Genomic DNA, 27,998 nt, shown 5'->3' with positions numbered 1-27,998 from the left:
TTAATCATAGTGACGGCGTGCCCTAAACCGGTAATTAGAAACATAAACATAATCATAACGTTATCTACACGCAAATCATGTGTACCGCCGTCGCTCGCATCGCGGCAGTGTCCTCGCGGGAAACCGAGAGATGTCTACGTCGGAAGGAGCCTCTCGTGATTACACCGAAGAAAAAACATTCACCACACTGTCCTAAGCATCGTTCAAAGAAAAAACGACATCACCACACTATGGTAAGTAAAAAAAAAACATTTGACAGTTTGAGGTTATTTATTCATGGCGCGAAAATTAGTTCCTTTTGTAATGTGATACACCTTTTCATAACCTGAATGCATTCAATGCAAGCTATTTGCAACTGTAAAGTGCGGTTTTAAGATGTCCTGCGTATAAATATGAATGTTTTAAGTTTTTACTGGTAACTAAGGTGACAATGACGATAAGAGTCGTCCGCGCGACTGTTATCTTGTATTTTTATCAGAAGCATGTACTCGGGAGGATTAAAATGTAGTTATTTACCTATCTATTGGCTTGTACATATGTAATACATTATCTTGTCATTCATTAATGTAGGGCTGTTGTACAAAACACGAGACAACCCTGACATATTTAATTTTCTAAGATATTTTCTATTCGATCGTAGTACCTATATAGCGCATCGTATGCAAATATAATGTTTATAGTTTTTTAAACCTATGTCTTTTTGTTTCTGATTTTGGAAATAGATAATTAAGATATTTATTAAAACAGGCAATAATATTGTTAGTAATTAAGTACCTATTATAATTAGTCATATCTATCTAATCCAGTCTGCTAATACCTAATCTTAGGAGATAACAAACTATATACAGGGTGTCCCAAAACTCAACGATAATCCGAGACAGGATGAAAGGCCAACTCATACCGGTCCTAGGAAAAATAAAAAAAAAATTACATATCACTTAGTTCAGCAATAATAGACACTTTTCAAAAAAGTTGAAATTCCACACCCTTGGTCGCATTTTCAAGTCCTGTGATCACCAATGTCACAATTTCGCTGTGTTTTTTTGAATTTCGTGATCTTAATTAAATATGCTATTAATCGTATAACAAATTAATGCACAAAACATTGTTAATTTAATAAAAAAAGTTAAGTTTTAGTGAGTCATCTTTCTCAAAAATATCGTTAATCAACTTTGACGCTTCATACTGAAAAAAAAATGTACTACACTACCCTTGGCAAGTTATTTCAAAAGTTGGCGCATTTAATCAAGATTTCGAAATGGCATAACATTTGCCACTTTTCTTGCCATTAAAAATGTTATTTTTATTTGAACGAAGAGTATCCTCGCAAATGGATTGGGCGCAGTGGTACAATTTTATGGCATCCTCGTTCCCCCGATCTAAATCCAGTAGATATTTTTACTGGGAATGCATAAAAGAAAAAGTTTATTCGAAATCAATACAAAATCTATCAGAACTTCGCCAGAAAATTGACAGAACGTCAGAAGAAATAAATGCAAGGAATTTTGCTTGACTGTATAATCTTAGCTGAATCATGACTCCAAAATAACTGTTACTTGGTATACATTTTGTTAAATCTGTACATAAAATACTTATTTACTTACCATACAGGGTAAATAAGGTACCTTAAATCTTACCTTTTTTTAATAAATGCGACAAATTCGATAATAGAGAAGCATTATAAACTTTGCGTGGCCACTTTCTCTCGTGATTCTTATGATAGGATATGACATGAAAGTAAAAAAAAAAAACGAGAAATCACTTGCAAGTAGCACCATCGAAAGTTTCGTCGCGTACCGCTAAAAGTTAATCCGAATAAAACCTCATATAAGGTTTGGACCCACAACTCGGTCAACTTATTATGGCTGAACCCTAATAGGGATGTAGTTAGCAATCTAACTAGTGCTGTTCTGACCTAGGACAATGGAATTTGCTCGTCGCGGGTACAATCTGATTTTCAAGTACATAAATGGAAAATTACTGGTATTATTTAATTGAGTGCATCCACTATTAGGTACGAAGAAATTGTTGTTATCAACTTTCTTTGTTGTTATCTAGCAGATAAGGATGTAAATGAAAGTAATTCTAGTCCAAGAAAAATAAGAAAGTGTAATAGATTTATTATGGTCTGTTTTGAAACAAACGCTCCTACTACAGTTTCCATGGAAAACTGTAGTAGGAACGCATTCAATCAATTCCTACGACTATTTCGAATTAGAGTTCGGAAAACTTATAGCGGAAAATATTTGAAATTGAACCTCTTTCTTGCTATTTATCTTTTTAACTCATTAGCTGCTATTATGCTACTGCTAAAATTCAAGCTGATACACGTGTTCAAAATGAGAGGCCACTGGCTGAATAGATTTGTATTATACAGTTGCAATTTTCAAAATACCATGTCAGCTCGAGGAGTATTAAGAAACCCAACACCTTTTTAAAATCTATGATTGTCTGTACAAAAAAGATAGTATTCTGTAAAGTTAAACTTTACACAATAAGTACGACAGAATCAAAGTAAAAAAATGCACCAAAAAATATTTATAGTACTCAAAAGTTAGAGCGTAAGAATTTAAAACCTGTCGTTTGATATGATGCTATTCGATATTATAGTATTTACGCATCTTAGCTATCGTGTCGTCACCGGGGTGTCGCGGGTCACCGATGTTATTTGTATCGCCACGCTTATTACCAATTATATCCATACAACGCAATACACTAATTAATCATTTTCGTTTAGATAACGTAGATAACCGTTGATTTTTCGTCTAGCTGATTACGGAATATTGGTTTAACCGTAAGTGCGTAGATCGTTTCAGCGCAGACCGTTAAGCTGTTGATAAAAACAGGATACTTAATATATTTTCAAAATTTTAGTTTTTTGTAGATCGATTGCAATTTTTCCTTTTTCTCCACCTTAATTAGAAGTTTTAAAGTCCTTTAGTTACTTCCATTTACTGCAGCACTGATAGACAATTAGTAATACTATTGATGACAAATCGCTATTAATCATAACAAAGGTATTATGTCTGATATGATTAATTCAGAAATCATTCACAAGGTTAAAGCAGAAGATAAAAGCATTAGTGGATTGAATATGGAATCATCACTGTGTCCAAGTACACAGCCGTAGTACTTTCTGTTATAAAAACATAGCTTTTTAGAAGACCGATTTCCCACAAGCAAATCCGTTGGAAAATGTATTACTGAAATAATTTTCTCAAAGATAGCAGTTAAGTTTTAAAAATAAACTAGGTCTTAAGAGGTTATTGGCTATTACACCCCACTCAAAGTGCTGATAAACGTTCAATATCTAATGAAAATGTGGAAAATAACCGAGCACTGGTCTTCAGGGGATTAAGCGATAAACCACTTAAACAATATTCACTTATGTCACCTATTCACGAAGTAGGCTCGATATCTAGTACGAATTAAATACGCTTGTTTGAATGCGCAGAATGTTTTTGTCATTTTTTTTCTTATGCGGGTAGTAGATAAATGTTGAGTAAGCCGAACACGTTTTGTTTATATTATGAAAAGTCCGAACGATTCGGAAATTCTGATACAATGGGTTTAATGAAATTACAGGTATCGGTAGGGACAGTCTTAGAATGTAGGTAAACTTCATTTAGAAGAATTCGTTGTCATTGTGTTTCTAAATAACTTGTTTTATTCTGTAGTTTCCAGCTCAATTAATCGTTTACAAAAGAAATGCTCCACGCGAATAGCCCACGATAACAGTTTATCACACTAGTTGCGAGACAATACCTACGTTACAATCATTATTTCAATAGTAGCTCCACATAAGCCCACCCAGTAAGTATGTATAGCACGATTTAATTCAATGAATGGATAATTTATGACCATCCAATAACAATATTGTTATTGTTAACTGCACGTTGACCTGGGCCGTTGCTACCCACGTAAACAATCTTTTACTGAAAAATTAATGTTGCAAATAGGCATATTAATATATTCTCCGTTTTATCTTACAAGAGGGCAGACAATGATGTACGACCAAGTTTATTTCGCTGCGTCCGACAGATAAAGAAGCTTGTGCGCGCTTCAATTAAAATTAAAATTTTGCTTTTCGCGCCAATAATTCACGATTTGACGTTTATTTTTTTTTATTCAGTGCCCAAGATCAGTAGTGTTGGCATTATTTGATAAAAGACCTGTATTACGACGCAAGTAGTGAGTGCACTTAATATCGCGTACAGAAATGCTAGTGAGAAATATTGATTTCCTATTTCAATATTGGCTTGTGATATTTTAACTGTTTAATAAACATTCGTATAATGATAAAGCATTTAAATAAGAATACCGTGCATGAACATTTGTTGCAACAAGAGAAATTGCTTGAATCGAAAACTAAGCCGAAATATAGCGGCAACATGTCGGCCACAAGGAACGGAAGATGGCTTAACCAGGTGTGTTTTTATGTCTACCCTTTTTATTAGTGTACCGTACATCCTATTTTACTTTTATAGCAAGATTTTCTTTACTTTACATCGGAAAGATTCCGTACAGATAGGATTTTAGAATAAGTTAGATTTTATGTAGAACTTTATAACAAAGTATCATGCTAAAATATGCACAGTTCTTATCGATTCTGATAACGATTACGATATCGGTGATACACGTGTTGCTGGCACCGATTAGTGTTGCGTTATACCCTGCATTGGATAGGTACAATATTAATGAAGTACAAAATTAAATACTTATATCTAATATCCGTGTAAAGCGATAAATGTGGAATAAATAAAGACATTTCAATGCCAATAACATCTTCACGATAATTAATGTAAGGTCGTCAACCTAATTAAAGAAAAGTTTAAATTTGAACTAAATATTGAACGAAAAGCTTATGAAAAAGTGTTGTTTTTTTTAAAGTGATGATTAGTGATGTGACAAAATGATTACTAAAGTATAGTCATTGCATCATCCGTTAGTTTATTTTGTGTATTTTAGTTTTTGTTTTAATATATTATGATGTATGCCGAAGAAGCTTATGAAGCGGAATTAAATGGGAGTTTAAAAGTAAGTTTTTTGTTATCAGTTACACGTTTGTTGTTATAAGTGAGGTGTGAATGACCGGAAATCGACTACTACTAGTTGTAAAACGGTCAATGACATTGACCTTATATTGTGCAATTTTGTTCCTGTAATTTGCTGAAATTCATTTATTTTTATAGTAATTGAGGCATATTCGATCTTACGTCTTGATAAATCATATTAATCATGATTTGAATAGCATTTCGATGACAATTAAGTAGGTATAGATAAATGCTAACATAATTTCATCATAATATAAAATGACATAAGTAACGAGACTTGTTGCGCCGGCGGCAGTAGTGCCAGGTTTGATTACTGGGTATGGCATTATTATTCGGTTAAGAGCGGATTTGCTCCAGACAGTTTCTCCATATTATATTAACTGAAACAAATTCCTTGAATAAAGTTAAAAAAATTACTAATATTTTCAAACGGGACTAGATATTATAAGTGTAAATAACACCGCATTTGCTCTATAACAGTCATAACGGCCTATAATACCTCTACACGTAGTTGAAGACATCATTTTCATTTAAAAGAATTCCACGAGGCAAAGGTCTTTATTGATACTTCCTGTCATCCATAGAGCATTATCGCGTTAATGTTTCGACGTTTGTCGTAACGGATCATGTTGATCCGATACTATAGAAGCAATTGAAGCGATATCATTTAAGGCTTGAAACTATATGTATTTTTTTATAACGTCTTCGTCATAGCCTGTTACATCTATACTAATATTATAAAGCTGAAGAGTTTGTTTGTTTGTTTGTTTGTTTGTTTGTTTGAACGCACTAATCTCAGGAACTACTGGTCCGATTTGAAAAAATCTTTCAGTGTTAGATAGTCCATTTATCGAGGAAGGTTAAAGGATATATATCATCACGCTACCACTAATAGGAGCAGAGTACCAGTGAAAAATGTTGCCAAAACGAGGAAAATTTTGACCCATTCTCTCTAATGTGACGCAAGCGAAGTTGCGCGGGTCAGCTAGTCCTAAAATACAGGCAGAGATGCATGAAATACACTCATGTTTTATAATTAACAATGTCAACCCCAGATACGTCGCGAGTTATTGCAATATCTCGCAGTGGTTTAGGTCACCACGCCGCTACCAATGCATCGGGAGGTCATGGGTTCGATTCGGTTGTACTTTGTGTCCGTTGTTTGTATGTTTGTAAAAGTAGACGCGACACACGAGCAATTCTTAGTGCGGGAGTTGACGTTTTACAAAGAAAAAAAAAGAACGTTTCCTAATTACGGTCTACTATTAAAAAATTCTAACTGAAATTCGATTAGCCAATAATACCACTTTGTCCGGCCCGGAAATTGAACGAGTGATATCGAGATCCGAAGCTATCTAGGTGAATACCTATACCTTTATCTTTGTAATTAAGTACTTCAGAAACAATTTAGTTACTTTCGACAACTCTTTTGCAAGACATTGAACTTGTCACCCACGAAATTAAAGCAGAAATAAATGCAAATGTGACGAAATTGATTTTGTCAGGTCACAAAAAGTACATCAATCGCAATTTTACAGTTTAACGCAATTCAAATCAACTTATTCAAAGAAGATGACAATATAAATTCACGGTTTAACTGTCATACAGTAAGTGACAAAAAAGATAAAGCACTTTTTATTTCCAATTTAGTAACTTGTAAATCGAGAAAATGATCGAAACACAGCACTATACAGTCAACCTTTTAGATGAAAAATTCCAAATGAAAAATTATTCTTACAAATCCTTCTTTTCTTTAACCCATTACTGTCTTCTCCCTACAAGGGTCTTCTCCCGAATTGGAGGGTTTAGGCCTTGAGTCCACCACGCTGGCCAAGTGCGGGTTGGGGACTTTGTAAAATACATTTAGGCATGCAAGTTTTCATCACGATATTTTCCTTCACCGTTGGAGCAAGTGACAAGCATTTCTAATACACACATAACTTCGAAAAGTCATTGGTGTGATGCCTCGGGTTCGAATCGTCGACCACGACAGCATTAAATTTTAAAACCAAAACCCCCATTGACACTATTGTATAGCACCTTGTTATACTTAGTACTCATAGATATGAAGGCCAAGAAAAAATAGATGATTCAATTGAATAAAGGAATTAAACCATTTAGGCGTACTTCGCTCCACCTACAATCCTACATAGGTACTTAACTTATTGCGAACTATGCGCGCCTGAGAAGCCAAAAGTTTCATAACATGATATAAACAGACTGGTATCAACTTGGGATCACGGTTTTATAAGAACCTATTTTATTAGAAACGCCCAACGGTTCTTCTCAATTGATACCAACCTATTAATACAGACCTTACCTATATAAAAGTTGTCTTTTTTTAAAACCAACTGATGAAAACCAACCATAAATCGTACTTTAGGTATGAAATGGGTTGAACACTCTAAACCACATAAAATGCGACACTTAATCATCAGAATAAGAATCCCTAAACAATCAACACCTACTTAGTCCTTTAAGCGTTAAATCCCCGAAATTTCCACTAGCTGTACATACTCGAACTATGAGTAGGAACTGATGAACCGTACTCAGCTGGACTATGGCAGTTGTACGGAATCGCTTACAACATGTAACGGAAGAGAATCCATACAAGACACCTTTGATATCGACTTGCAATAGGAAATACGACTTACCGTTTGTAAGTCAATGGTGAATGTTCTATGTGCGTTTTTAATCTATTCTTCGTAATTTATAGGTTATGTTTCTATAGTATTATTGTATGTATCGTGTTATAGAAAAAACATCGGATATAGGCCTATATCTTGACAACCATAAGGCAGTAAAAAACGTTACCTACTTATGGAAAATTTTGTGTACATTTTCCGGTTTTAATAACGGGTTCGTGATTGTAACAGTGATAGATTAACTCCTAATTAAAGGTAATATAATATTTTTGTTATTGATTAATATTGCGACACAATTTCACTGAATAAAATGCTGCCGAATTCTTTATTTTATCGCAACAATAATGGCAACCTTATAGGCTAGAAACCGCATCCATAATGATTTGTTGTGCAATCGTTTGATTATGTAAATTCTTCATTTATAGTTTATTTGATTCACTAATGCTTTAAAGACTAATTTTGGAGATGCCTAAAGCCGATTCCTGTCTATATATCCATTTAATACTAGACCGGCCTTCGACAATTTGCTATCGAGAAAATAAACGGTCGCAACGGTTGTAACTATCCTGCACACATTTAGTACACATTTCGCGTTCGTATTCTTCAGTCGTTGTACAGAGTAAATACAACTTCATGTCCTTACTCTCGTCGGCTGATGTAGGCACCCTTCGTCCAAATCACGTTGTCATGCTCAGGGTAAGTATTAGACAAGATTTGGAAATTTCTTAGGAATCGTAGTTCTATTTTGCGTAGGTATAGCATATGTCACAATCAGTTGGCAGTATTGCCATTGCTATAATTAAGTTAATCCACATTCATTGGACCGTCACGGGGACGGTTTGTTTGTCTGAGTAGTGAGTACCTAAGGGAGCAAGGTCGGCTGGTGTGGAGGCAGGCAGTCCTACGCCGCGCGGCAGTCGGCGCGCCGCGCTCGCTCCACGACCATGCGGGACGAGGAGCCCCCCCTGCCGCCCGCGTCGCCCTCCCCCGCACGCAGCGGGCCCTCGCGCCTCCGCCGCACTCTACACACGCTGCGGACGCCGTTCCGCCCCGGTTCGCCCTTCCACATCGGCTTGATCAAGCGCACCGGCTCCTCTAAGTCCGTCGTCTCAGACGGCGAGATCACCCGCGACGAACGCACGATGCGTAAACGTAACAAGAAACAACGCGAGGCCGCCGCCGCCGCGGCCGTCAGCGACGCTTCCCGCAGCACCGACAGCTCGCCCAGCATCGACAAGAAAAAAAAGGAGGGAGGCGGCAGTTTCATTCGCAGAATGGGAAGTATAGGCAAAAAACGCCCAAGTGACACGTCTCAACCACCCATCACGATACAACCGGACACCGCCGAGTCGTCGACTCCGGATAACACCCCTACGCCACCCCCAGAACCCGTATTGCCTAAATTAGCGACATCTGAAATCGCAACGCCCGAACTGGCGACACCCGAACCGCCAACCCCTGAACCTACGAGCCCGATCGCGGTGGAACACCCCGTCGCGACGAGGCCTTTTACGAAAGCCGCGTGGAAACGCACCACTGAACTGGAAATGGAAAAGCCCGTGGAGGAGCCGAGCCCGGAAAATGCACTGCGGAGGCGCATCGCGTTCGTGACGCAAGCGTCGGCTGCGCTGTCGGAGGAGCACGACGACGGTGACGGTGACGGCGACGGCGACGGCGACGGAGAGAGGGGAGGCGCCAGGGTGGGGTCGCTGGAGGAGGCGGTGGCGCTGGCGCGCGTCAGGCTCGCGGTGGCCGCGCCGCCCTCGCCGGCGCAGTCGCACGACGACGACACGGAAGAGGAGGGGTACACGGACGCGATGCCCGCGTACGGGGACCTCATCGAGCCCAGCGGCGACGGCGCCCCGGTGAGTGTGCGGTGGTGAGCGGCGCGCGCCGACACTGCCGTCAGTGGCCGAAGGGTCTCCGTGCGATGCGCGCGCGCCATGACCTTCGAGGAGGCGGTTGACGACTCGTATCTAACGGTGTGCGAGTGCTGCGGCTTCAGCGCCGAGACGACCGTGTTGTTCCCAGTACGTTACATTTCACGATAGTTTTCAGCGGACGTCAACGTGACGCGGCGCGATGCCCTTCGTGAGTACGACCAGCTTGCTCGTGTGCGCTTCGCTTTGACAACACATACGACATTGTTTGTACAAGTGCACGTAGTCTCTTTGTGTTGCAGTTGGTAGATACTCGGTATTACTCGCCACTCCGCCACTTATGTACTTACAAACCTGTATATTGCAATCATATCACTTTCGTTAAGTTTATTTTGCCAAAAACATTTAAACGGTTCCATTTTATTCCTAAAATCAACATTTGCGAAGTATTAGAGTAATTTTTGTTGCGCAACTGTCTGTAATTCATTAAAATCGTATTGATAAAAACAAGTTCTAAGCTACTCAGGTGTTAAATTTGTAAACTCGTTATAGTAACCAAGTTTCGGTAAGTCGCAATAATTATAATTAACAACTAAAGAGTAACTTACGAAGCAACTGCACAATGTTGGTGAATATTTTCATTGCAATTGAAACTTTTCTTTATTTAATCTTATTTTGCGAGCAGTTTCCATAGCGATTGTTCTGCTTTGTTACGTTAATATATAGGGAAACTCGCTGAAAATTATATACATATTTAATATTAACGATTTTATGGTGTTAAATGTTCCGTAAAACAAAATATTAAGTTTTTCACTGGTTGTGGTAGGTTCTAGAAATCCGCATTCAGACGGAAATATTCTAATTAGTGACTTCATTATGACTAAAAGTAGTGACACCTGTTTTTATCACTCGTTATCGCATACGACGCGCATATAACATCAAAATGTTAAACAACAAAGTTCTAATTAATCTTCAAACTAAAACATTGTCTGAATTTTACTGAAATTTTCAGTCTTCTTTTCGTAACTTAGTTATTACCTTGCCTATTTACATAAATTAGCCTTATTATTAGAATAGGCTTTTGTAAGGTCTGGTAACATTAGAGGATGCAGAAGAGGCACAGAGACACGTGCCCCCCCCCCTTTTCCAGGCGCGTTATTAATAAGTGATTAAGTGAATAATATACTATCATACAATAATCAAAGACAATAAATAATAGATCCACCCTTTACCGGATTTTTGGTAATTGACGGGACTTTATGACAGAACTAGGTAGTTTTATAATTTCACCACTATTATGTCTGCGTGCAAAGATTTCCCGGGGTAACTGTGTGCCTAATTTCATTTAAAACATCCAGTATTTCTTGCGCAAACTCGTAGCAAACACACATCCGTCCTAAATTTTAAACTAGTTATTATAAATTACTACCCATTTAAATGTTATGCTTAATGTCAAAAAGCATAAAGTTCTTATCATGCAATCAGTCTCTAAGATAATTTTATCTGTCTGAGACTTGACATTTAAAACTATATGCAGTTTTATGTTGCAAAATATTCTGATCAAGAAGTTTTAAAGTGCAATATCGATTTAGTGTATAGATAGCATCGATTCTTAAAATATTCAGACGAAAATCTATGATTATCATTGTAATGTGTCTACGTCTACATTTAAGTGTTAAACTTAAATATCATTTGATAACAGTTGACGATGATGTAATTGATAACATAATGCAAATGGTAAAAAAATCTTGATTTAGAATAGATTATTCTTGCTTAAAAAACTAATTAATCAAATTGCAACCTCTTTAGAAAAACATTGTAGGCCACAGGAATATTCGTGTTAAAAAAATATATATTCTTTTTTTGAACGTACAACATACGTATGTAGCATTTTTTATTTTAGGATTTTGCGATCGTTTATCTAAGCATATATTATGTTTAAGATAAATTATTACTAATCGGCTAACAAGTTAGATAATATAATTAGCCTGCCTTACACAAATTATTGTGAGCAATGCAATTAAATTTATATTCAACAGCATTTAATAGTATTCCTGTCTTTATTCGAACCGGCAGTTCAGCAATATCTATTTCAATTGACTAGAAAGTGTTGCCAATAGAGAGTTACTTCAAAATGTTCGAAGTAGCCTTGTCTCCATTTTCCCCTTCACCTAATCTGCTGCCTTACATTAAGGTTACTAAATTCTCTTTTGTAACACTAGATATTCGACTAGGTCGATCGATGTGACATTTTTTTTTAAGAACATAAGTTTGAATTAGTCGATTATTCTTTTTTATTCATGTTATAAATATGTGCGTATTTGTTGCTACTCTATCTATTCTAAGTTTGCCTTCCATTTCATTCGTATAGAACGATATTAATGGTAGGCATTATTATTTAAATGAATTCAAAGTATGTCGTGGAAGGTCTTTTAATTGAAACTTAAAGAAGTAGCGTAAAGCCTTGTCTATTGACGTCCAAATTATGTGATGAAGGTGAATACATACGGTTGAATGAAACGATGGTCATTATCAGAAAATTATCATTTGCATCTCAGGAACCGAATTAAGAGATTCTACTGTTCTAAAGTTCAAACCTATTTGTACCGGTTGATTTCATCATAATCAATGTACTATATGCAAAATTCCTTGTCTTTTCCGTCTAATTCATACCTATAGCTGAATTTTTTACAATCTGTTCAAAATTCTCACTTTCTTTATCGTGTCTTCTGAAAATGAGGTACAGGGTATAATTTTTTATTAACAAAGCAACTGTATGAATATTTTTAGCATGATTGCTATTGTTCGTGGCAAATCATGTATTTATGTAATAATATGTCGATAGGTACAAAACTACAGACAGTCTAGACTTTTCCAACTAGACAATAAATAAAATCTGCATCGAGAGATAACATTTACGATAAATGCATCAATATCATATTTCAGTGCTAAAGTTGCACTGATTTTAGATAAAAGTGAACTAATTTGCATAGATTTTGCATCAACAGTTATATAAGATCTCTATTACGATATTTATGACCCCGACCGCAGACCCCGGTTGGGTTACAATATGGTGACTTACTTTTGCCCACAATTTGGCTTACTTTGAAAGAATTCCCGTTATCGTTCCTGACTATATGACTATTATTACAGCAATAATGCTCATTGCCCAGATTTTATTTAACAATCTTTAAATTAAATTTAATTTAAATAGCTTTTTTCTTGAGTTATTTTTGATTTACTGAATTTGGTATTTTCAAAGTAGTTGTGGAATTAGTTTGTTAGACATCTAACAAACTAATTCCAAGAAAGTTCCTTTCGAAAGAAAAGGGAATATAAATCGGTTCAGTAGTTTCAAAGATCGCATTCAAACTTTAACAGACTCTAGACTCTTTGATATTTGAGGTACTTAATAAAGATTCTGATTAAGATCGATATTATCGACAAACGATGCAATTAACCTTTCTTAGATCTACATAAATATGCAGATATATATTAAATGCAAACTTCCTTCAATTTGTCTCCATGCGAACTGCATGATCATTGGAGGGAATCGTGACACGACGGCGCTTGTAAACTCGGTGGACTGGCAAACTGTTATCATTTGTACCTACTACATACATACTTACTTACATAATATAATATCATGTTAGATGTAAATGCGTATGAACTAAATTACGTGGTTACGTGATATTGATAAGTTGATCTCGGAATTCTTTTTGAAAGTAGATAGGCTTAAGCAAGTACGTATATATTTTAGTTAAAAGTTAACTCTTGCATTTATTTTGATAAAGTTCAGTTAAACTACGTGCAATATTTAACAAATAGCTTACCAGATGGAATTTTGACAGATGTTTCCACAAATTTGCTGCCACTTAATTTTGAAAATTGGGTATCAGCACTTAATTAACTATGAAATAATACGAAATGTCTTACTCACAACTCACTGGTTTTTTTACTGAAAGAATTTGTAATAGAAAATATATTATGATAAAATAAAGGCAAAATTTCGTATTTGACTTGAGATTCGAATCAACTAAAAACAAACTAGCGTCAGAAATATTTTTTTATACGTCATGTAGGCAAAGGAATTTAAATACAAAGCCTTTACATCCACTCCATCAACCTAAGTTCTGTTTGAATATTCTCGTGTAGGTTTCTAAATTAAAAAAAAAATACTGGCAGCTTTTTGCCTAATTTACTATGAGGTTAAAGTCATCGGGCCTCTAGTTATATCCGCCTACATGCGTACGTTCTGAAACAAAAAACAAATGATTATTTACAAAGGTCACATTCTAGTTCTCTTTTCAATCAGAACACGCCCTCTGTTAGTGTGTATAGTTTTAAAAAACATTACTTTTTAAATATTTTTTTCTTAATAAGATTAGCTATAGTATTTCGTCGTAGTAGTTTACGTAGAGATATCAATAAAACGTATCCTGCTCTGTCATTTGTAAGTAATTTGATTAGGGAATTAAGAAGCCTTAGAAAGTAGCCGTGAAATTATGAATTAATGGGTCAGAAAATTTGATAGTTCAATTAGTAGGCGTTTGTATGGCTTCATTTGTCAAGTTGGTGCGGATACAGCTGTTTATAGCATCGCATAATGGTAGAGTTAAAGATTAAATGATATATTTCAGTATTCTTTCTTTTTTTTATCGTAACGTTAGTGGTCAACCTAGTGTCCAAGTTGTTCAAGCCTTTGACGTGGCTTAACGACTGTTATCTTAATTGACAACAACCGGAACCGATTTTTATGTGCCCTCCGAAGCACGGAGACGCCCAGATGAAATACCTTTACCTGACCTTTTAGTTTCAAACATTTTTTTTTTAACTATTTGCGTCCAATAACATGCACACTTTACCAATTTTGAACTTACGAAATCAATTTGTGTTCTAAATTCGAACTTTATATGCCGGCGATTGATAGAGAGGAGACATATTTACCACAACTTCACTTAAATTTATTTAAAAAGTTTCGTAAAAGTTTTTATCCTTTGTCAATTAATGATCAAGATTCAATGAAAGAAGAAGAACACTTAAATCTGCAACGGATTGTAAATTACAACTGACTTTATTTTTTTAACTTAGTATTGCTTAAAAACTAATCATACACTTACTAAATTACCTCTTTAAACTTAAATCACCTGAGTCATATTAATCACTTACTTAACTTTAAAAAGCTCTCATCATTTGTTTAATTACCTTTAGTTTTTTAATCCATCATTTATTCATTAGGTAACTAATTGCAGCTTTAGGTGATGACTAACACTATTGGTATGCAATTATTGCATAATAAAATAATCATATTCATAGAGGATTTTAGTAACTATACTGTAAAAAAAATAATCTTTTATGTTATTAATGGCGAATCTAAAACGCAGATCGTCAACATGCTCCATCACAGTTTTTCTCTAACCAACTGCAAGGTTTACCTTCGCGATTTAACGCCAGTCATACCCATGTCCCGGTCTTTCTGAAAAACTTCATTCAGTTATCATATATCAAAAGGCTCTTATGTAGTAAACGTAGCTAGCAAATTCCGAAAAGCAAGCTGCTAGTGCGTAATTTCACATTTCGTACGCAACAGCAAAACCACCAACCAGTATAGCTTTATCATGTGGCATGTAACAAACACCAATCAAACTGCCTTGAAAACGTCTGTTTAATAACCCTCAAAGATTTCCATATTCATTGTCCATTCTCAAGCCAGTATGTCGGAGGTCGCCGTTGATGCGTGGATGTAACACAATACCGGGGCTAGACTTACCGCGGCCGAGTCGCGGTTCCAACGGTTGTGCAATGTGCACTCCCCTGACAATATGTGACTGCCAGTATCGGGTTTATGTAAACAGTTCTGTTTTTAATTGTATTGGATTTTCACACCTCTATGGTTAATTTCATGTATGCGGAAGGGAGGATTATGTCCTAACATAGCTTTTTTATATTGTTGCTCTAACGTAGTATAAGTCTATCTACCTATTATTTTCAGAAAATTCAGTAGACCTAGATTAAAGGCTCTCGGAAAATTATAATTAAAAATATTATATAAAGCGTCTTAAGATTGATCATTTTACCTAACCATTGTTGTTAATGTAGTTTTATAAGCTCTATCTACCCACTACCCAGTCTTTACAGCAAATTCAGGCGGCAGAAATTAAAGAGTGTCTTAGAAGAAATGTGAAATAATAATTTTTAAGGCACCTAATATATTAAAAAAACAAAAAAGTAAATTTAAAAAACGTTTTTTAACCCAAAAATAATAAAAATAAATTTGTGATTTTAGCTATTTAAGACGATGACACACTAACGAATTTACATACAGAACTTTATCATTTTTAAATTACCAACTACCAATTTAGTCAGTGATGTAATCATGTTAGAAACTACTTATTTAAGAATCAGATAAAAGTCAAGTTTTCTTCGATTTTATGAAAATCCAGAGACAATAAATTTTAATCGTATCATTTGAATTGAATTTAATGTCCTTGTCGGGTCAAGGGGAAAAGAACCGGAAAAATAAAAAATATGTGTATTATTTATCAGTTCGACACCAATATTGAATCGGTTACTGGCCAAGGAGTGCAAATGACAAATACTTGTCGTTATCAGGTGGCCGATAAGCACTATCTTTCCACTCGACGCGACTTCATAAATAGCTGGCCATCGGACCGACTCGATAGTTTGTATTGGAAGTCTGAGGGAATTAGACCATTGTTACTTATTAAAAAAGAACTTTTACTTTTTTATATTCTTCATTTAAACATTGCGCCAATTTTGTTTTGTTTTGCATTCAGATGAAAATTGTTCTAATTTTTGTTTCAAGTTAAATTAAATATATTTTCTTTATAAATGGAGGAAGAGTGAAGTAAATTATAGAATTGGATATAAAGTGCGATGTGTGGTAATAAAATCGAGATAAATATAATATATCGTTACCGTGATTTACATTATCGGACTTATTTTTGTGTTTCTTGACGGCTAAGAAGTTTTGATAAGGATTTCTGAATGAAGATGTCTCCGAAGCAGAAAGCTAGTAACAGCGTGAGTGACTTTGTTTATTGTGACGCCATTTTAAATATATTTGTCATAGATTTCGTTCGTATCTTTGAATTAAATTGATAACATGGAAATATTTATGGGCCGGTTCCTTATTGCTCTAATATAATATGTAGGTTTTGAAAACAGTCCCTAGTGTCAATGATATGCCTATAATAAAAAACAGATTACAAATTGCATTACTACATAAAATGATCGCGAGCTTAGCGTAGTGTGATACACAAATTATATCATGAAACAAGTGTTTCAATTGGTGCGAGTATATTAAAAATATTGCAGATATGTAATAATAGATTTGACCTTTTGTTTTCTAAATTCAAAATTAACATAACATATAATACATATCTTATCTAAGAAGAATCATCTGATAATATCTTGCAAAAACAAAACGAGATCAAGTTACGATAAAATCTTTTAAATCTGAAAATATATCTAGTTGAACTTTATCTGTTTTGGAGAATAATAGCAAGATTTAAATAATTCTAGTTATAAATACCTACTTTCTATCTCTTGAATTCTATTTTTGTTAGAAACGAAAACTAGGTATTAAAACTAAAATGCCCGAATTTATTCGTCCATTTTCATAGGTCGATTCTACTCTTACTTATAAAAACTGAAACTATTTGATAGATATAGCAGCAGTAATTTTTACACAACTTTAAAAACACTTATTAAACATTTTGTTTAAAAAAAATCCCCTTATTAACTTAACCAGAGGGAAAGCTTTGTTAATTAAACTCAAATATAATCGGTACCAATGTACTGATAAAGATTTAGTCATATTTTAACACGTGACAAACATGACTTATTAAAAGTCAATACAGTCAGTCACTAATCACTTTAATAATAAAGTTAAATAAACTTAATAATAAGTTTGAACATTAGAACATCATTATCCTTATCTTTGGTTTTATTTTAATAGTTTTAATTTGACTCATGATGACGTATGTAATCCATAACAAAAGGTATCAAAATAAAAACGACTCTAGGGCTCTACAAATACGAAAAAAGTAGACGTACGCAGAACTCAAAGCAAAAGATGCTGAAGACCCAAAATAACACATAGGCTACTTTTTATCCCGGAGTTCCCGAGGGATCGGGATTTACATGGGAAGAGGTTCCACGCGGACGAAGTCGCGGGCGGCCTTTAGTTTTTTATAAAAGTAATTGTCATTATTGATTTGAGCTCATAAGACACTCTCACATTCTTACTCACTCTTAGAATATAAATATTCCAATACTGATATACCGATTACAATTTCATCACTGTTTTAACGTGACAAAAATGACTATAGAATTTGCGGATATCGTATCTTAGATAGTCTTTCAATATGTTTGTTTATATTATCAAAACAAAATATACATAAGTCACCTAGTATGTAAAATTCTCGTTACTATTACTAATACTTTATCTTTCATAGATAGTATTGTTGTATTCCTAGAATATGTTACATGGTTTCAGGTTATGATAAACTAGGTGTATGTAAACAAATATAATTGTCCTTCTAAAATCTTTAACTTTAGGAGAATGGGTACGAATTTGTACGTTCTGGTGTAATATAAATAGTTTAGTTTAGTGTGTATAAAGAGTTCTAAATATCGAAAAATAAAACTTTTAAAATGTTTCCACTAAAAGTTTTTGCTGCCATCAGAAATGAAGTTTCTAGAGACAACAAAAATATCAAAATTTTCCGAACGGTAAATTGAGAAATGCGACTACACTGAAAATTACACCTATACGTAATAATGTGACATTTTGAGCCTATTGTAAGGAAGTTAATGTTGTATCCTTAAGCACTCATTGAGTAGCGATCAATTGCCACTAATTGTCGTATATTGCTGTTCCATGTTTGCCATTTAATACAGATCTATGTAGGTTACCTACAGATCATCTTATCTTAATGAGTCATATTTGTGACGCTAGTCGGCCATCTTTCGCGCTCTTATTTTAATATATATTTTATATAGAAGTTATATCGTGAACATAAATCTTATGTTTTGACGCCGATTTGATCGTACATGACATGAAGTTATCTGGGCAAGCTATTTATAAATTGTGAATACCCATATGACGTGACAATACTGTTTGTTATTTCTTAATATCTACATGGTATTTTTGTTGTTCGATTACGAATATGGAACGATAATCATGGTAATTTAATACCCATAATTAACCTTCAATGTCTATTTATATCAATATTTTAATGTAATTCTCATACAGTTCATTAATACTTGTCGTTAATATTTTTTTATTTAAGTCCAAGTTCCAATTATGTAGTTATAAATTGGTTAATTTAGCTTAATTTGATTTATACGGAAATCGTTGTAAAACATGTTATTTTGTCTACTAAATACTTATGTTAATGAAAGGTAACATGAACCTTACCGGTATTTTAAAGTATATGGTAAAACTGTACACAAGGATTTTTACAACGTACTCGGAATAACACAAACATATTTATGTATTGTAACATGTATATTACGTACAATAAGCATTACTAACCCCCGGTTTCTGAGTACATTTAGCGGTAGTTTATCTGTTCAATAGCGTTTTTTTTGTATAAGTTTAAACGCTGTTGAATAGATCAACTCCCGCTTAATGTATCTCAGAAACCGGGGGTAAAAACGTCAATACGCGCTTTTATAAAAAGGAAACACGCTTTTCTTCTATACGCTATACGCAAAAAGAAGGAAACGCCAATCTTTGTTCAAGGAGTAACATATTCCCTTTCCGTTTCAGTCACACGCATCTCCCAGCGCCGAGCGTAGGGAGCACTTGTACAAGATCCTGGTCATCGGGGAGCTTGGCACGGGGAAGACGTCCATCATCAAACGATATGTGCACCAGTTCTTCAGCCAACACTACCGGGCGACCATCGGAGTGGACTTCGCGTTGAAGGTCCTCAATTGGGATGCGAATACTATTATTCGGTTGCAGCTATGGGATATTGCGGGTAAGATAAGATTTCAATAAATTCTGTATGTAGATTTAATGCTTCTTTCAATTAAACATATTAGCTAATAGTAAGTAACGCGATTCATTAGGCTTAATAATTTTTCTTCAGTTTGTCTAAAATTCCCTCGGAAAATCGCATAAGTAACAGTAACAATCTCTATCCAGGAAGCAATACTATATTAATTAAGTTTTTTTTGTCTTCACTTTTAGAAAATGTCTTTAGGTCGTAAGTTTTTTTGTAGCATCCGTTTCCAAAGTATTAAAATTCCTATGGTCTGATGACAAACATACGCACATTTAGAGTGACACCAATGAATTTAAGAGTGCTCCAGCTAACACAAATAGTGTGTTATCAAATCAAATAAAGGAGACTCTTATCGTAGTTAACAGCCAAATATTGTTCCTCTGTATCACGTTGAGAGCCACCACTGTGGTACAACGTGACAACACACATGACACACGTCTAAAAACCTCATGTTAGATGCAGTTTAAAGAAAATTCAATGTTAGATACTTTAAAATACGAAATAGTTATATTCACTTCTAAGGGAAAATAATGATAAAACGACTACCATAGCTATCAATATTATTTTTATTATGGTCTAAAAAGAGCCTAAAGTCATGGTTAATAACACAGAAAACCATATTTTTGTAACTTGTTCATACAAAATTATCTAATTTCGTGAAAAGAAAGGTTAAAAATAACGCCTTCATGGAAGAAAAAGAAAATTCCCAACATCTCGATTATCTAAGTCCCTTTTAAAAATACATTTTCCATTGTTTTACCTACATTTAGTAAGCGATATAACACATTTTTTCAATAATATTGTAACTAGATGCTCTGCTCTTTTAATAACTACATACGTCAATGTATGCCCATTATTAGCGTACGATCCTAGTAAACATCTAGCTGTGCCCCTTCGTGATGGACTTCCGACTATTATGCGCTGGACCTTGTCCGCTATCAATGGACGATTTAATCATATGATTTACTACCTTGAGAACCTAGGTACCTTAGGTATTTTGAACGACATATTATACTAGATCTTTCTAAATTTACCATATTGGCATATTGCTAAAATATTCTCTGATAGACAATTATGAGATATTTAGAAGCAGAAATATTTGACTGTTTGGTTTAGTTTTATATGTACCGTAAAAGTCACAATAGTTTAAAACTGTGACAAGTTTTGTCTAAAATATAACAAGTTTTCAACAAACGTTTGATAGTCAATCATTATCAAAATTACAGAGCTAAGAAACAGGATAATTCAGAAAACAACAAGGCACAAACAAATAAAAAATGTAAAAACAGTAATATTATAAATAGAATTCGTGTTACCAAGAACAAATATAAAAGTCCAGGTTGTTAAAACACAGATGATCATTAGAGACCTAAGAGAACAAAGAGTCCTGTATTTTAACAAAATTAAGTAGTTTTTACGAACATCGCTGTAGACCAGTGACACAGATCTGTCATTGTTAAGAATTATCTGGCGCTTACGTTATCAACTGTCGGTTAAATATTAATTGCTACTCGGATAACCCATACATTATTTTTATCTGACGCGTCGGGCAACTGTCAAAGAATGTTCGATATAAAGACGCCGACCGATCTTCTAGCAATGTATCAATTTTAGTAGAATATTCGAGATCCCCTTGACACAGAAATGCAGTTCGATAATACTGTAAACACGGTGTTAATGGCTATTTTTAGGAAATATTCATGTTCTGTTATCGTTGTAAAAAAAGTCTGAAGATAATTTTGGTAGCAAAATATAAATATCTAGAGTTAAACTCTAACACGTTTTTGGGGACGTAATCAAAAGTAAATTGCCAATTATATTATTCCGTAGACCTGCGATCTAGAAACAGAATGGTAGAATCTCTTTGGGCCTTCCTGTAATCCTGTTAGGGTAGAATATAAGAATACCAATATAGGATACTGCTATTTTAACTTTACAATTCGACTAATGAACACGTAAAAGGAGTCCCGATCCATTTTTATTATATCTCTTTGGTGGATTATTAGAATCTACTTTGCAGGCGTGTCTATAGTATAAATAAATAATCGTTGACATATGTCATACTATCATCAGTATATCAGAAAGTAGTTGTTTTGCCCATAAAAGTTATAGAAAAGGCTTGAAAATGCCGCAAAATAAAATGGATGATGCGTGCATGGATCTAGCAAATATTTTCACTGTTGCTATGTTAATCTTCGGGCTACTGTTCTTGTCTTTATTGCTCTCTATTTCAAACTGATTCTTAGGTAAGGATCTTTGTAAGAACTAGTAATTAATTGTATTACGTTACAAAGTTAGCAGAACGATTTATCCTTGATTGTAAAAGCTCACGTTTCACGAGTTAAGTCAAGGTCGAGAGCAAAGTGCTAGTTAGTTTGTAACTTACAACTTTATTAGGTAACTTGAGAAGTAAGCTACATTTCGAATTTGTAAATTGAAAGAGGCTTGGGAGAAAAAATGTATTGACTGAACCGCTAGATCAATTTTGTTAATTGTTCTGGATAGAGATAAGCGTTTGGTTTTAGGGTTATTTCTTATTAATCTCTTAATTATAATATAGCCTTTTAACGTCACATACCCTACCCGGCTCTAACCCAAACCATTTACTACTTGGACTAAACTGCCTTATTCATCAAAACGTATATGAGGCCCATAATTTCCTTCACTCCTTAGCAAAATGAAAGAGATGAAACATCAGTAGTATTTAAAAAAATAGCTCTGAGTGTAATGGGCTCATCTAAAGCGCAACTTTTTGCCTACAGGTCAGGAGAGGTTCGGCAACATGACCCGCGTGTACTACAAGGAGGCGGTGGGCGCGTTCATCGTGTTCGACGTGTCGCGCGTCGCCACCTTCGACGCCGTCGTCAAGTGGAAGAACGACCTCGACGCCAAGGTGCAGCTGCCGGACGGATCACCCATACCTTGCATATTACTTGCGAATAAGGTGAGCAAACAACCTGGATAGAGATACACAATTTATGTTTTGATCCTGAAAGTAGATATGTCAGAAAATACGGTAGTCTTTGTTGGATAATGATCTTTTGTGTCCCTCTGTCACGACTGTGCGTGGACTAAATTAGTAGGTATAAATTTTATCTATCTCTGTTTGTCAATGAACCAATGAATTACAGATTTTCTTTACAGATCTTGGATCAGAGGAAAATTAAGTACCCCAACGCAATGTCTAAGACTAGTAGTCGTTAGATGTATTGCTAAACTCAAAGATCATGCTTCGTGAGAATTTTCAACTAGAACTTCCAATATTCCTTGGACTTAACTTGTGGAAACAGATTTCCTCAAAATCGAATTAATTGTTTCATCACCACAGTAATATAATTGTATTCTCTTGTACAGTGTGATCAACAAAAAGAAGGCATAGTGAACTCGCAGGCCAAGATGGATGAGTACTGTCGCGAGAAAGGGTTCGCGGGCTGGTTCGAGACCTCTGCCAAAGAGAACATCAACATCGAGGAGGCCGCGCGCTCACTAGTTAATAAGGTAACTAATTACATGACAAATATTCAACCTGTTTGTTACTGCTTATTGATTAGTTATGAGCAAATTGACAAGTAGAATAAATACTTGTTAAGTATTGTATGAAGTAACAACATGTTTGGCAAAATCTACTCCCCACGCCTACGTATTAAGAATACAGATTTGGTGGGTGGTGATGTTCGTGTGCTTTACAATAATTATTCGAGCGCCTTTACTATAGTTTTATTTGAAGAAAAACAAAATATTTTTTAGAATATGAGACAGTTCATAATTTTAAGTCAAAGTTTTCTGAAAAACATAATGTTTCGTAGCAACACATTTCTGAAATATTTTTGACAATACCTCACAAAGAGAAGCCTATAAAAATCATCATTAAATTAAATCAATGTTCTCGACACGGGCACCCGAAATATAAAATTGTTTACCTCAAGAACATTAATATTAAAGACCATAAAATGCAAACAAACTCGTTTGTTAATAGTTAAAAAATTCTATCTATGAACCATTAAGGTTACCACAACGGACCTCTACGGAAAGTTTTTCGGCCGTTTAGAGAATGCCGTGGTCCGGCCAGTTATTTTATAATGTTGTGCAATACTACGTCATTCGAACTTTTCAATATGGAACTTTGGTAGGCGGGAAAATAAATGTCAAACGCCATGTTTTTTTTTATTGAAATGATCAATCATGTGTACAGACTATAAATTATGTTTAAATTGGTTAAGGGCCATTTATAAAGATCACAATAATAAATGGTAGGAGATTGTACATTGTGTTGATGGATTCATAGAGCTGTGGTCGTTGTCGGGTCTATTTTGACGGTCGATGAATGGGAGGCATGTTTTCGAGACCGGTATTAGGGTTATTATGATACGGCCATTCGCTTTTATTGAGTAAAAAATATCGTGAACTCGTGAGCCGAGGACCACCACGTGGTCACGGCTTTTTTATAATAGTCGTAATATTGAACAATGAATTGTATAGCTGTAGTACCTACAAGCAACGTTTTTGTTAGATTTATTGTTATGAAAAATACAGTAGCTTGTTGAAGTCTTTTCTTTTCGATTTCTATCACATAAAAAAACGCTCTATGCCTCTATATTTTCCTAAATGGCGGTTTAGTGAACGGATAAGCTTTATTCGAAACTGATTATTTTTCAAAACAACATTCCATTATTATTTAATAAATAAATATTACTGCGTTGTATTTTAAAACTAATTATGCATGCTTCTATAAAAACTATATCATGCCTAAAACGGCCTCAGCATGAGTAAATGTGATGCAACTTTGTCTAATATAATACGATATTAATAGTTAAAATATACGTGATCGGAGAGCCTTGAACAAACACGACGATCTCAGTGATTAGTTAATTGATTTAGTTACAACTACGCTGCAGGAATTTTGTTAATATCTTTGAAACAAGACCACGTGGCTAAAATAAAAAGAGACTTATTGCTTCGTTAGAAAAAAATCTGTTTAATCGAAAAGAAAGCACAAATATCCTCCTAATCCTAATCCTTTTTACTCAACATTGGTAACAAAGGCTTACAATGAAATATAGTGATAATAATGTGAAATTTAGTTAATTTAATGTTTTGATTGCGGCATAGAAAAACCGCATGCGTGCCTAATGGCACCCAACTAGGGTTGCCAGATTCAGGTTGATCATTGCCTGGACATTTCTAACTCTTCTATCCATTAACTATTGTGTTACTTAATAAAATGTTTTTCTTTCCAGATACTATTAAACGATAAACTTCTTCAAAGCAACGACAACAGGGACGGTGACAAATTCGCGCTTGAACACAAAATAGCTAACGGTGAGAACAGCAGGGACGGCCTCACCAAGTCATGCTCGTGCTGACCAATCAGCGACCGCCATCGGTAAGGTGGCCAATCACAACGCCAAACGTTCCGCGTCAAACACGAGGACCAATCACGATTGATTTAAAATTTAAAAACTCTCTATTAGATGCACCCATTGTTTGATATTTGAAATTTTGAAATTCGATTTAGGAATAAGATATTCGTTTTGGAAAAATGTTGATTATGGAATTATTTATGTTCTTTTTTATTGAAATTATTTTGTAATACCCTCGAATTCAATAGAAATGTTTTTGTTTTGGCTTGGCAAGTAGAGCTTTGAACGCCAGGTTTGTTAGATACTGAAAAGTTAAAAAACAACTAAGCCCTTTCAGATTCAGCTGACGAACAGGTTTTTAAACACGTTCGCTGTAGTTTATATATTTTTCTTGAAGTTAAAAAAGGTTTACAAGGCATTAAACCTCGTCCTTTTTTAAAATCATACTACAAAGTATCAGTACACAGAAGCAGTTTTTCATCAGAACTTGTTATGTTAATTCTGCCTGTAAGAATAATATATTTTACATTTAAACTTAAAAAATCTTTCTTTTTTTAAGCGAACGTGTGACTATCAATCGTTTTTTGTTATAATTCTAATTAAATATTAGGATCCGTCTTCCTAAGCTTACAAATAACTGTAATAATATTTTCTTAAATAGGCAGTCTCTATATTTATGAAGGGATCAAGTGCCTATTCGATCGAATTTATCAAAATATAATGTAATATTTGACTTATGTATTTGACTCAGGATATTTGCGGGTCATATAGTGCCATTACGGGCGGATTCCGTATGACACAATTTTAGTTCAAAAAAAGCAAAAATAGACATACATTCTTTTTGACTTACGACTTTATTCTTCCGAAATACAACGGTTTTCTTTACTGAAGACGTATTTTTGAGGGAGAAAGGGCGTAAGTCACTATAACTTGATTTCGTAAATAGCTTTTTTTGAATTGATATTGTGTAACGGTTCATATAGTGTACTATACGGTTATTGTAATAAGTATTATCTACTTATTGTATGAGAGTGTGAGAGTTGTTTTTGTAAAAAATAAAATGTTTAGTGATGAAAATATTGTTTTATTTCCAAAATTCATTCATAGTGGCTGCCGTTCTTCAAAATTATAGCAGAATCATCACTTTTTTTCACACTCAAGTTATGTGTAATTGATATTATGTTGTTTTATTGTTCCAATCTTTATCTTTAGTATGTCATAGAGTATATAATAGTGCCTGTTGTTTTCGAAGCCGTAATACCGTTTTTTAGAGATAGAGTTTCGTCAATAATATCCTATATAAGAGTATTTAGAAGCAAAGAAAAATATACAACAAATTTTGCATCTGTAAGTATAACATATTACTTAGAAAATAGCCGTTACCGCTCTCCAAGTCACTTCTATAATACTTATACCATCGATCTATCAGTTATAAGGCAACATGTTAATTCAAGAAAATAACTATGAGATCGGTATGACAACTGGGATTTTTCTCCCTATTTTTATTCCCAGTTCTCACCCCGAAAGATAGTGTTAGAAGGGACATTTGGGAATATACCATAAGATCTAGGTAACCAAAAGTATCGAAGAGGTATCCATATTGGGCTATCACATATTTCAGTGTACAACTATTTGAAGCCACTATGCTGTAGATTGTTATCTCCCTTAGATTATAGTGAATAACACGCTACGTCAAAGCAGCAATGTACTGTTTGGTGATCATCAATTTGCCGTACACTAGCTGTCAAATGAGATACGTGATAAGCCCGCAGATCTATATCATACCTACAACGGCTACTATAGGTTTAATAGGTTATAGAAATTTCTCAGAGAAATCCCCTGCTGACACCTTAGCCCATTAGAATATAAAACTCGAGGCATTTATCAACTACCCGTCACATTAACTAGTACCAAAAAGCCTGTTCTATATCTTCCATAATCTCCTAATAAAATGAACTAAAAAAATCAGGTGCCATTAGAAGTAGGCTCCGGCCTTTTTATCACAAACCTGTCTTGACTATTTGAAAGCATTACGGAATAAGATTAGGCGAACGTTGGAAAAAATGTGTTAATTGATAGCAGGTGACAATGCCTACGCGTTCAACTTGTTTCGATAAATATAGCTGCTTTTCCATGGCCGAGGAGAAAATATTTAAACATTTTTGTTTATTACTGCTTCTAAATGTTTGCCTTTAAATTAGGTATTAAACGCACAGTATGGTGTTTTTTTTTTACCTTTTTTATGCCTCATATTGTGCAGTAACTATTAGGTCGGGGAAAAAGTCTTTTCGCATTATAGTATAAGTACTTGTAATAAAATATCTTTGGCTTCAAGAATTACAAATGAGTACAAGGTTCATTAGGTTTCTTTCAGTGAGCTCGTGAGGTAACCAAATATCGAGCTTTTTTGCGTAGAGAAAAGATATCACTAACAATTTTTCAAGTAACTTCGGTTGTTCTATTTGTACCCTGGAAAAAACATTATTCTAGCTGTTTTATGATTTATATTAGGTACACGTTTTATGTAAAACAATCAGGTTTGTCTAACCAGATTTGGCTGGATAAGTTTTTTAGCATAACTTATATAAAATTGATATAACGATATGGGCGTTGCTAATTTAGGCCGCTTTGTGAATCATGAGCAAATTAAATCATAAAATTTATTTCTGTGAAGGTTCGTAATAATCGTACGAATGTCAGAAAGATTCGTATATGCTGCACTAAAGAAAACGTACATTACTGAAAAAACATTCCTAAAAATAAGTCTATGGTCAGCAATAGTTAATAAACAAAAACAAACTTAGAAGTAAGTTATCCAAGTTATTAATATATGAACAACAGGTTGTATTTACTGAACTCTATTTAATATTTTACGAATTGTCTGACTTCAATATAATTGTTAAACCAATTTACTAAAAATATAAGCTTTTAGAGATAGAGACGCGTTTTTATTGAATAATATCATATTTCTAATTAACATTGTGGTTTTATTATATGCGACAATCTAATGTATTTAAGG

The 27,998-nt window shown here is 34.5% G+C and overlaps 1 protein-coding gene across 8 annotated transcripts; it reads left to right on the top strand.

Annotated features, from left to right (window-relative positions):
• The first annotated feature begins 62 nt into the window (after nucleotides 1-62).
• On the top strand, nucleotides 63-26,056 carry Rab32 (RAS oncogene family member Rab32). 8 transcript variants are annotated; one of them, XM_076136723.1, is made up of 5 exons: nucleotides 63-233; nucleotides 19,379-19,592; nucleotides 22,382-22,563; nucleotides 22,974-23,117; nucleotides 24,857-26,056. In XM_076136723.1, the coding sequence occupies exons 1-5, from the start codon at nucleotides 78-80 to the stop codon at nucleotides 24,980-24,982; spliced, it is 822 nt and encodes a 273-aa protein (XP_075992838.1). In that variant the 5' UTR covers nucleotides 63-77; the 3' UTR covers nucleotides 24,983-26,056. The 8 variants fall into 8 exon arrangements, with proteins under 8 accessions (XP_075992838.1, XP_075992839.1, XP_075992851.1 ...); XM_076136724.1 differs by lacking the exon at nucleotides 63-233 and adding an exon at nucleotides 4,047-4,427; XM_076136736.1 differs by lacking the exon at nucleotides 63-233 and adding an exon at nucleotides 4,894-5,037.
• Nucleotides 26,057-27,998: the final 1,942 nt, after the last annotated feature.

Source organism: Anticarsia gemmatalis, chromosome 1, assembly GCF_050436995.1.
Source record: "Anticarsia gemmatalis isolate Benzon Research Colony breed Stoneville strain chromosome 1, ilAntGemm2 primary, whole genome shotgun sequence".
NCBI classification, from domain to species: Eukaryota; Metazoa; Arthropoda; class Insecta; order Lepidoptera; family Erebidae; genus Anticarsia; species Anticarsia gemmatalis.
This window is presented reverse-complemented; position numbering and strand designations above follow the sequence as displayed.